The sequence below is a fragment of the Urtica dioica genome, chromosome 3, assembly GCF_054948205.1.
Source record: "Urtica dioica subsp. dioica isolate 48M chromosome 3, U.dioica_male_clone48M_v1_H2, whole genome shotgun sequence".
Taxonomy (NCBI): Eukaryota; Viridiplantae; Streptophyta; class Magnoliopsida; order Rosales; family Urticaceae; genus Urtica; species Urtica dioica.
Genome location: NC_142758.1, coordinates 40,488,208 through 40,500,134, shown reverse-complemented (window position 1 = coordinate 40,500,134; position 11,927 = coordinate 40,488,208). Strand labels below are relative to the sequence as shown.

The 11,927-nt window shown below is 35.1% G+C and overlaps 1 protein-coding gene and 1 pseudogene across 2 annotated transcripts; both read left to right on the top strand.

The window, feature by feature from the left end:
- The first annotated feature begins 606 nt into the window (after positions 1-606).
- LOC149402777 (uncharacterized) lies at positions 607-4,894 on the top strand (annotated as a pseudogene). Its single transcript, XR_016296053.1, has 11 exons — positions 607-781; positions 858-984; positions 1,070-1,246; positions 1,604-1,663; positions 2,173-2,291; positions 2,491-3,092; positions 3,149-3,499; positions 3,551-3,654; positions 3,827-3,975; positions 4,142-4,404; positions 4,494-4,894. The product of XR_016296053.1 is annotated as an uncharacterized LOC149402777 (transcript).
- Positions 4,895-6,082: 1,188 nt separating this feature from the next.
- LOC149402776 (cytochrome P450 CYP749A22-like) lies at positions 6,083-11,552 on the top strand. The gene is made up of 5 exons (XM_089608889.1): positions 6,083-6,466; positions 6,554-6,777; positions 9,684-9,916; positions 10,175-10,541; positions 10,787-11,552. The coding sequence occupies exons 1-5, from the start codon at positions 6,190-6,192 to the stop codon at positions 11,213-11,215; spliced, it is 1,530 nt and encodes a 509-aa protein (XP_089465015.1). The 5' UTR covers positions 6,083-6,189; the 3' UTR covers positions 11,216-11,552.
- The last annotated feature ends 375 nt before the right edge of the window (positions 11,553-11,927 follow it).

Below are 11,927 nucleotides of genomic sequence, written 5' to 3'. Positions count from 1 at the left end.
CTAGAAGAGTGGAGGACGTCGAGCGAACGAAGATTGATTAGTGAAACAAACGAATGGGAAAACGTCGACTTCGAAATATGGATGACCTTGACTTGTATATTTTTCTTGGGGTCTGTTTTTGTGAAGTGGGCATGCTTTTCGTAATTTATTTTTAATCAAATGGCTTCACTCGGAGTTTGGGTTCGTATGAATGAATAATTTATTTGATCCGAATGTTGTTGGTTTTTTTTTTTATTTTTTTATTATTATGATGTATTGTGTTTATTGTATGTAAAACAACGCTCCAACGGGTAAAAAAATGTCAGACAATAAAAAAATAATAATTATCATATTATAGCACCTCATACATTATATTTGTGAAATTGCTCATACTTCGAGAATTGTAGATTTCTATTTTCATTTTATATTTTTCTCTTAGGGTATGTCACACATTGATATAAAATTTTACACTAAAAAAAGACATTAATTTAGAAACAAATTTACAATAGAGTATAACAATTTTTTTGCTAAAAAAAAGGGGGCAATTTTCCCTCTCTCAATGTTCCCTAAATCCATGTAGCTTAAGTTTAATTAAGACGACTTGTCGTTCAGAAACTAAACGAAGGCCAATCTGAAAATGGAACAGAAAGGCCCGGACTCGGTCGCCATGAAAGTTCAAGCTCCGAAACGCGATAATCCTTTCGAGACGATATGGTCTCGAAAGAAATTCGACGTCCCCGGAAAGAAGCGCAAAGGCGAAGAGGTCCGATTCGGACAAGCTCGCTCTCGCGCCATCGACAATGTAACTTCGAATTATATGCTTATCTTCAGTTTTCGATCGGAAATTTGAGTTCTGACTAGGAATATTGGTGGTTCAGAGAAAGAAGAATCTTCTGAAAGAGTAAGAGCAGAGTGGTAGAAATTTGTGATAAGCGTATCGGCGAGCAAGACGATGACTTGGGAGAGTTCGACAAGGCCATTCTTCGTTCCCAGCGCGAACGCCAGGTGAGAAAATTTTGGAGACTTGGATTATGTGTTGGTTTATTGGTGGTTTTAGTATTGTATCTAATTTTCTTTATTGGTTAAATAGTTGAAAGTTTGGGAAGAATAGCAATTTTAACTAACCGGACGACGGTGAATAAGACGGTGATTTTGATGGCCTCGGTGGATATCCCGAAAAGGGATGATTTTGAAGGGGAAATGATGATGGGGATAACGATGAAGCTAATGGAAGCGAGAGTATGCGCTGATTAACTTGATAATCCTGGTATTTGTTGCTTTCTTTGGTTCAGTGATGTTGAGTATGATGTTAATTTTTTTTTTCTCTATTTAATACATCCTTGTATGTTGTATTTATTTTTATTTATTCATTCTTTCTTCTTTACTGCCAGTCATTGCCTTATTTTAACAGATTCTTCCCCTCTTATCTTCGTTTCTTTTGTTGTTGATAACAAGTATAATACTCTATGGTGAAAAGCTTTGGACTTGTTCACTATTTTAGTTTTCGTAGTAACACGGAATTTCTTGCTAGTCTCTTATACTATCCTATTAGGTTTCTTGTTGAGTTCGAGAAGCTTGTTATAATGCTCTGAAGCTTAATCACATGATTTGATGTTGTTTGCAGAAGCACAAGACCAAGAAGGAAGTGATGGAGGAGATTACATTAAAAAGCAAATATTTCAAGGTTAATATGCTTTTGATTTTTTTTCTTCTTTTCATTTAATCATTGTTGATAATCCTGGTTCCTGACCTTTTCAAGAACTTCACGTCTTTTGTGGAATCAAAAGCTCTTCTAACTGTAACTGAACCTGGGAAGATGAATGCACTGAAGTCTCTTGTGAGCAAAAGTATTCAACTAAAAAAATAAGAATTTTCTGCTACTCCAAATACAGGGATCGCCAATCGGGCAATTATTTTATCTGATTCTGATTTTAGGTCCTTTTAGCTTTTGATAAGTTAGACTTTTTCCTTTAAATCTTGGTTTTATTTTTTATTTTTTATTTTTTTTATTAATGATTGCTATTTTGATTGTCGAGGTTTATATTTTTGTCTTCATTTCAAGTTTTCTGTTGTCTTAAATTCTAGCTTCAGATGATGTTTAGCGATGAAGTGATTGCCATTGATTTGACTGCTTGTTGCTGCTTTTGATGCCTGTGATACATGGAGAGTAAGTTTGATCTTTCTTTTTCTAAGGAAAAGGCCGACTTATACGACAAAATGGTAACAGAAATGGCACTGGAAATACGTGCCCGACCTTCAGATAGAACAAGAACACCCGAGGAAATTGCTCAGAGAGATTAGAAGCACTGGAGGTATTTCCTTAATTCACTACATAATATCAACTAGTGTATGCCAGCTGAATCTTCGTGTTTAATCTGTGTCATTTAATTTTCTTTTCCAAAAGGAATATTATATGTTATCATCTTAAAATTTATAATTTAAATTTTAACAAAGAATACAACTGCCCTTTGAAAAATATCTGTAACCTGTATATTTCTTATGTCATTTCAGGAAGAAAGACAGAAGAGGATGGTTGTGCGAGATGATTTTAACGATGAGGAGAAAGAGAATGATGAGAACCCATCGTCCCAAAAGCGAAGGCCAAATTCGGGTGATGATCTCGGTGATTCCTTCGTGCTTGATGAAGAGCCCAAGGCAAAGAGAGGTTGGGTTGACGAGGTTCTTGAAAGTGGAGACGGCGATGAACGGAGTGATAGTGATGGTGTTTCTTCAGAGGGCGACGAGGATGACAAAGATGACACCAGCGAAGAAGGGTCTGATGATAATGATCTGGCACGTGAGAAGGGTTTATCAATCAAAGATTGGGAGCAAAGTGAAGACGAAGAAGATGACGATGAACATGAAGCCGATACGCCAAAAGCTAAAGAGATTCGAGCAGTCGAGACAGCTGAAAGACGTAAAGACTCCTCCAACACGAAGAAGAAGAATGCAGATTCATAAACGACAAGATGCTCAATATTCCTTATCTAATCGAAGCTCCAAAAATCTTTGAATAATTATCCGCGTTATTGGATGATGTTGATAATAAATCATATCCGGGTTAGCAATGCTATCAAGCTTGCAGCTGAAAACCGGAAGAAAAATGCAAGTATGTGGCGATGAAGTAGATTTAGTTTGAACGAATTAGTTAGAGAGCTTATTGCCCGAGTTATGTTCAAATCTTTTATCGGTTGCTTCTGCAGTATATTGCTGTATTGGCAAGCAAAAAGCCGTTGAATATTGAGTTACTGGATTCATTGGTAAAGCCGTTAATGGATATGAGTGGGGAGACTCCGTACTTAGCTGTGATCTGTGCCGTCAAAGAATTTCACAGACCCGGACACAGTTTTGCGAGCTCATCAAGAACCCAGGTAACTAATTTTCCCGTGTTCGGATTTCCGTCACGCGGTCATGACCCAATACCCCAATATTGCTGATGTGCGAATATCTTATGCGGTGCCCAATTGTGTCCGGTCGTGATGTCGCTGTTGGATCTTTCGTGTGTTCCATGCTTCTCTCTGTATGTGTTTCTCACGAGTGATTTTTTTTGATTTTTGATTTTTTGGTGCAGGTTGCTAAACAATCTTGAAGTTTTATCCCGAAGCAATTACGTTTCTGCGGATGTTATTGATGGGTGCTAAAGACACAGAATGTACGCCAAATCGAGATACTCAAGTACGATTATGTTTTGCTATAAAGTTTGAAGTAAAAATAAGAATAGAAGAATGTGATATCGTTTCAATATGTTCTCTGTCCCGAGTAACTATTGAAAGAAAATGTCTGAGGCCAAAAATTATAACAAATAATGTCTTTTGAAATCGTAATCAATATCTGTATGTTTTTGCAGTATTATTATCTTATGGAATTAAAGGCTCTGAATCTCTTGCTTACATTATGCCGACAAGTGAAGTAGATTGATCCTCTGAATCTCTTCACTATAATGGACATGACCGGAGACTCCATTTTTCGACTCCAACAATTTTAGGTTTGTACTTGGTCGAGTTATTATAAACCAAGGCTTGTGTTGTTGTTGGGTTTTTATTTTTTTATTTTTTATTATTCCGTGTATTTTATCAAATGAATAAATACTTATCTGATCTATTGGCTGGCCTACTTTTTTTTTCTTTGATTTGTGATTGAGTTTTAATTCTCTAATTTGCAGGGCCCAGCGTACTTTTCACAGTGATTGAAACGGTGCAAGGATTCGTAAACACGTACGAAGGCTTGATTTTTTTTCCCCGAAATATTCTGGCCGATTTCAGCTTTGTTATCGGAAGTGAGATATCAAGAAAACATGAAAGGTCCATTGCAAGATAAACTCATCGACGATAAAATTACCGAATGCCACACGTCACGGAGACCTCTTCAAATGCGAAAACATAAGCCAGTTCCGATCAGAATGCAAAATAGCAGATTCGAAGAAGAGTAAGTTTCATCAACAGTTTATTTATTTATTTGTAAATTTGTTTACCAAATAATGTCGAGTAATTTGCGGTGTTGTTGTCGATTATTAGCTATGTGAAGGGAAGAGTATATGACCCGGATCACGAGAGGGCCGAGATGAAGAAGCTCCTGAAGCAGGAATCCAAAGGAGCTTTTCGTGAGCTTCGCAAAGACAATTATTTCTTGCAGGAAGTGAAGGCCAAAGAAATGGCCGTTATAGACGAGGAAAGAACCGAGAAGTCAAACAAGGTCAAAGCCTTCCTCGAGCAGCAACGACACGCTTTCAATCCCGGGCAACTCGGAAAAGGCAGGAAAAGAAGACGGTGAGAGCCGAGATTCAGTTACATTTAAGGTAATAGCACATCTTTCAAAAACTCGTGTTTCATTTATGTATTTGAAGAGCTAGTCACTCAGTTTCTGCTGTAACATTATCTCTAGTCATTCGGCTCTGTTAATCGCATTGCTTCTGATATCCTTGGATGTGAGATTATTTTACTTTATTTTACTTATTTCCTCGAAGAAAAAAAAAAAAAAAAAAAAAAAACACCCCCGTCTCCCCGTGTCAATTTTAAAGATACTGGATCGAAATAAGGCAGCATCAACTTCAACGTTAAATCCTGGGTGTGGGGTAATAATAACAAATAAAAAAAGATATCCTGCTAAAATCTGACAGTAAGATAACAATAATAGTAAACATGATTGCTGTTTATCAGATACGCTGGGTTCCACCATATAAGTGCAATTGGAATGACCTGATTTTACAAAAAAGAAAATTCGGTGGTCTTGCTAGACGTAATTTAGAATAAAAGTCTGCCAAGTTGATATCTTTATGGAATCCATACTATAAGAAAATTATTTATGTACTATACATGTATACAATATTAATCCTAAACATCACTTTGGTCGGAGCAAAAAAGAAATCTCCTTATTTTTCTTTAAGGAGAAGGATAACAATGAAATCTACTTTTTTATTTATTTATTTATTTATTTTTATTCCTTGGAAAAGAATTGTTTTTTTTTTTTACTAACAATTGTTGGCGTCGGTGGATTACACAATAATTGATAATAAAAAAACAAGGCAAAAGCGCCACTTCAATTGTATAGTCTTAGATGTTCAGTATTTAAATACACGTAGCAAAAGCGCCCAAAATATATATCGAAGGCAAACAAATTATACTGGCTGGTTTGCTGATTCAATTTTATACTAAAGTAATCATTTCAAGTTTCAAAAAAAAAAAAAAAAAAATATAAAAACTAAATAAACAAAAAATAATATCAATTTCACATCAATCAGTTTTTAATTCTTCCCGAGATAAAGCAGTAGAGTTAAAATATCTCATTCACGTTACCTATTATTATTGAGACCCCATTTAGAAACAACATGTTGAATAAACCCAAGCTTAAATCTTGAAGAGTTAAGCTGAGACCATGGTAGAAGAGTTTAATGGAAAGAAAGAAAAAAAAAATCACATATTCGGACATGCCGTCTTGGCATTCATATTAGATACAGGCATACAGCTATGAAAAAAAATCCATTTAGAGATATTTCAAAAAAAGAAAAAAAGAAGAAGCAAAATCCGATTAAAAAGATTAGATTTTGACTGTATTGGTTCGTGGGACCTAGTTGATTATATATAATATATCAGGCTAATAATGTAACCATGAGTCCACAGACACTCTTTTATTCATTTTCTTTATAAAGCCAAGAAAGCTAAGTGAAAATAACCGCTGGGAAAATCATCTTATCTTTGGCAAAAAAAAAAAAAAATGAGTGATTTGAAACTTCTTCTTTCAGGTTCTCTTTGCTTGTGTTTCATTTTCGGACTGATCAAGATCCTCTACCAACTATGGTTGGCTCCAATTCGCTTACAGAAGCTTTTGGGGTTGAGGGGAATCAGAGGCCCAAATTACAAGTTCATCCATGGCAACTCCAAAGAGATCATGGCCATGCAAAAAGAAGCCACGTCAAGGTCAATGAACTTTTCTGATCACAACATATTTCCCAAGATTCAGCCTCATATTCACCGCTGGACCAACTCATACGGTAGAGTATATTATTATACGTAATAAGTCAAATCCCTACAACTATTCATAATATTTGTTGTCAATATATATTTTAATTTGTCAACAGGAAAGTGCTATCTTCAGTGGGACGGTCCTCAAGCGGAAGTGGTTGTGACTGAACCGGATTTGGTGAAAGAGATATTGAGCGACAAAGATGGGTTTTATACCAAAGGAGAAACGAAGACCTTCTTGAAGAAGTTATTGGGAGATGGGCTCGTGACTTCTCATGGTGATAAGTGGACAAAAGTTAGGAAATTGGCTAACTTTGCCTTTCATTCAGAGAGCTTGAAGGTAAGTAAATATTTTTATTACATAAAGTGTGTTGCATAGTGTTACGACTTATGTGACATCATTTAACCCATTCCGTTCTTCATTTTTTATTATGATTTTTTATTTTTTATTTTTATCTATCATTCGCGTGCGACACATTACAGGATATATTAACAAAGATAGAAAATCTGATATATAAACTTTAACAAAAAACTTATTTATAACGTAAGAGTATTTGTAGCTGTATTATTGAGGGGGGGATATGAAACGAGACACAAAAGTTGATAAAATATCTGATATTGTTCTTCCCTACGGAGCAACTCAAACTCTCAAACTCTGAGCTGACATTTTCATATAATTATTATATTTGTAGTAGTAGATCACATTCAATTTTTATGTCTATTTTAAAACCGTCTATTTTTCTAAAATTATGTTAAAAGTCATATTTTTTTTTTGTCACGATCTTATACGATCGCTAAAGATCATACAAGATTGCATATGGCCACAAGTCATCTCATACAACTGTTTTTCTTTCTTGTAATTCCAAAGAGTACCGTGCAGTCTCATTTGGTGCAAGGAGATAACTGATCAATTTCAATGATATAATTTGGTAAAAATATGCATAGTATAAAATTTTATGTCATCTTAGCATAAAACTGAATGCTACCTATTATTATTATTTTATTTTTAATGTATATTTCTAAACTATGACATCCTCAATATTTTTAGGACCATAATCTAATAAGTCAAAATTAATCCAAAAGTATGATTTCTTGATACAAAAATACCCTTAATGACATATCTTTTTTTTTTTTATTTAATTTTGTTATTTACTTAATGGTCACAAAAACAAAGTTAGAGATCATTTTTCGTTTGGTGGGTGAATTTAACAAAAAAAAAACTTGGAAAATTTGAAAAGAAAAGTGGTTTGAGAAATTTGAAATTTGATTGAAGATTTATTGACATTTTGTCTTTTTATTGACATGAATGTCAATACATCTTCAAATTATTCTGGAAAATTGTTTGAAGAGTTATTGATATCGATGTCTATAAATCTTCACAGAATTCCCAGAATCGTTTGAAGATTTATTCACATTAATGTCAATACAAAGATAAAATGTCGATAAATCTTCAAACGAATTTTCAGGTTCTTAAAACCATTTTTTTTTTCCAGATTTCTCAAATTATTAGCTACATCCAAAACACATTGATATGGACATAAATATCTCTCTCTCTCTCTCTCTCTCTTCGCCTCCACGTCAATTCCTTTTATTCTCCGTCATAATTTCTTCTTCTTCTCCACCCAAAATGATAAAAAAAACCAAAACCCAAACTTTAAAGTTAAAGTCCTTACAAATAAACCTAAATCATCGCAAGTAAATGGAGAGAGGCTTGAAACGAGATTGATTTCGGATGTATAGTTGTTGATTTTCGTTTGGTTTGCTTGAATATATATTTTTTTTTGTTCAGATTTTTCAGGTTTTAAAAAAAATCGTAATGTCGACATTGTCAATAAATAAAGTAGATTATTGACAATCATGTGAATAAACTAGACAGAAGAAATATGAAAGAAAAATGATATTTCCTTGAGGGTAGTTTTGTAGCAGCAAATATAAAGAAGTCATGCTTTTAGATTAATTTTGACATATTGGATTTTGGTCCAAAAGTAGTGAGGCGGTCATACTTTAGGAATACTAAGTGTCAAAAGTAGTGATGTAGTACCTCTATACTAAGTGTCAAAAGGGCAGGGCCCATCCCTTCTTCTCCAAGCCCAAACGAAGCTCGGGCCCTTGCCAGAACTTGACCCAAACCTTTTTATTGGAGGGTTGGATCGGGTTGGGCCTAATAAAATGATCTTAGCCACAAATCAGGATCATGCCCTCAACCTTCGGGGCCGAGGGCCGAGCTCGGGCCCGGTCTTGAAAAGGACTTAAGCTGGGCCTCAAAAAGCCCGAATTATTATCATGAAAAATATTAAAAATATTCATAAAATTCATAAAAGTACAATTTTGATCAAAACAACAAATATGTTCGTAAAAAACATTAATTTCATTAATATAAAATTAAATTTATGTGTAAAAAGTACTTTTTAAAACATAAAAACATAAATTTGAAACAAAATTAAAAATACTTTACTTAAAAAGGGTTGGGTCCGAACCGGGCTTAATTAGGGTCCGGGCCGGGCCTAAGTTGACTTTTTATGGGGGCCCTGGTCGGACCAGACTTGAGGGCCAATACCTCAGGCCCAGCTTAGGCGCTTCATGTAATCCGGTTTGGCCTGACCCTTTTCCGAAAAGGGTCGGATTGGTCCAAAACCACTTAAAAGGGCCGGGCCAGTTAGCCCATGAGCTGCCCAGCCAATTGACAGAACTACTCCATACTATGTTATTCAATTATTCCCCATACTTTTATCTCTAAGTTTAGCAGTCAGTCGTTGAATTTTGAAAGAAAAATAATTAAATTTAGGGTATTGTAGATATTTTTAATAGCTGTTTGACAAATTTCCTAACAGATGTCAAAGTTTATCTTTTTTTTTTTTTCTTTTAGGTAATGATAAGTTTCAAATAATTACTATAAAACTTCCGACTTCCGAGCCTTTTATTTATTTATTTGATTTCATTGTAAACGAGGCTATTTTGTAAGAGCATAGATGGAAAAATTAGTCATGCTTACACTCAACCTTATTCCAGCCACGTGTCTACCAGTTTTTGTTTAATTAAGTTTATTTCAGAAAATATCTTTATTGGCTGATTTGGCAGCGTTTTAGATTTTAAAAGTCTATGTTACAATTGCATATATGAATTCTACCCCTTTGGTTATAGTAACATTATTACTTGTTTTTAGACAACATGCTACACCAAGATTTCGGTTATCATTAGGTATAGTAATTACTTATTTATTTATTTGTTTATATTTCATTACGACAGAGGATGATTCCGGCGATGATTGAAAGCACAGAAACGATGCTAGAAAGTTGGAAAGAAAAGGAAGATAAAGAGGTTGAAGTGTACGAAGAATTTAGGTTCTTAACTTCAGAAATGATCTCCAAGACAGCGTTTGGAAGCAGTTACATGGAAGGTCGGAAAATATTTGAATTGTTGAATAAGTTGATGCTGTTGACGTCTCGAAATTATTACAAAATAAGCCTTCCCAATTTCGAGTAAGTTTCTTTGAGCTAATATTAGCACCACATTAATTTAAGAATTATCCATTTGTGCTAGTACAAAAATTCAATATATTTAACAACGGTTAAAAAACCACCATACAAAGTTTGCACGACAGTTTATTACCGTTGTAAGATCTAATGATGTTGGAAGTTAGTTTAATTTTATATAAAAAATGCGAATTTTTTTGTATTTTATTTTTATCTCTGAGTAGATAAGACTAAAAGTGATGAAATTAACTGTAATTGTTGCAGTAAGGTGTTTAAATCAGAAGACGAGATTGAATCGGAGAAGATCGAGAAAGAAGTGCGCGAGATAATCGTCAATTTAGTTAAGAAGAGAGAGAGCATCGGAGAGGGCGAGTATGGGAGTGATTTTCTTGGGTTATTGGTGAAGGCGCAACACGATGGTGATGAGAGCGAACGAATATCGGTCGATGATGTGGTGGATGAGTGCAAGACCTTTTACTTTGCTGGTCAAGAAACAACCAACAATTTGCTTGCTTGGACAATGTTTCTCTTAGCAATCCATGATGATTGGCAAAAGAAGGCAAGAGAAGAAGTCCTCAGTGTATGTGGGAAGGGAAACCCCACACCTGATGACTTGTCAAAGCTCAAAATTGTAAGATCTCAAACTTGTTAGCCTTAAAATTATTATTATTTTTTTTTTGTAAATTTATTTTATTTATATTTTTGTAATTTTATTTGGCCTACTTCAATCTCATTGGCCAAAACTCGGTTAATGGCTATTTTTTACAAATTTAAAAGGTACAGTTATTTCTCGGTTAATGGTGGTTAACTAGCATTTGGAAAGGAAAAAAAATGGGTTTTAAATTCTGACTTTTTTTTTTTCGACACGTCAAACAGATGGGAATGATCATCAACGAGAGCCTGAGGCTATACCCTCCGGTAATTGCAATAAATAGGTACGTCGAAAAGGAAGCGAGATTGGGAAGTTTCACTCTCCCAAAAGGCTTGAAAGTGTTCATTTCAAACCTATCGATTCATCACGACGTGCGAGTGTGGGGTCAAGAAGCGCACCAGTTCAAGCCAGAGAGATTCTCCGAAGGAGTAGCGAGCGCTACGAAGAACAACATCACCGCTTTCATGCCCTTTGGAATAGGGCCTCGAACGTGCGTGGGGTTTAACTTTGCCGTTGCCGAGGCAAAGGTGGCTCTGGCGATGATTTTGCAACGGTACGCCTTCGCTTTGTCTCCGACTTATGTTCATTCGCCGGTTCAAGTCCTCACGAACCATCCGCAATATGGAATCCATGTCACGCTAATTCCCTTGTAACCTTTGGTGTGTGTTTTGAGCTGGAGTCTTTTAAATTTGGGGTCTTACGTGAATCTCTTTTTGTTATATGGGGTCTTTATGTGAACCATGCTACAACAATGGAAGCCAGGTTTTTTCTACTTTTGGCCGTCAAGTATTCTGAACTTTAAGAAGGAAAGTGGAGATAAAGAAAAACTTTTTTTTTTTTTTTTTTAATTCTTTTTTATCTTCCACAAAAATAATCGACATTGGTGGCTTTAATAACATTATGAAAAAAACCTCTTGCGACATAGGTTATGTTCGCGCTCGACCTTACTTTGTAAGTGTTTAGATGTTTGAGTAAAAACCTTTGCAATTACTCTTTGGCATTCTTTTATCAACGAGAATTCATTCAGTCTCTTGATAATTATTTTCTCTCTCAGCTAAGCTCATGTTCATTCGCCGATCTTCGTTTCTTGGCCAACCGCAATCATTATTACGCGATCTCCTCTTATTATTAGCCTTTTTTTCCCCCATCTGCTTGAATGTTGCAGATCCTTGAATCCTATCTCCTTTTTGAGCTCGATCGAAATTAGATGCGAATATATAACTTTATTGTGCAGAATGAAAATTGATGACGATGCTACGTGGACACCGACTTTAAGATTTCCTTTCATCATCAATGAGAAACGCGCATAGGAGAATGATAGAAGATTCGGAATGATAGTTTGTGATAATTCAGCTAAAGTTTGGA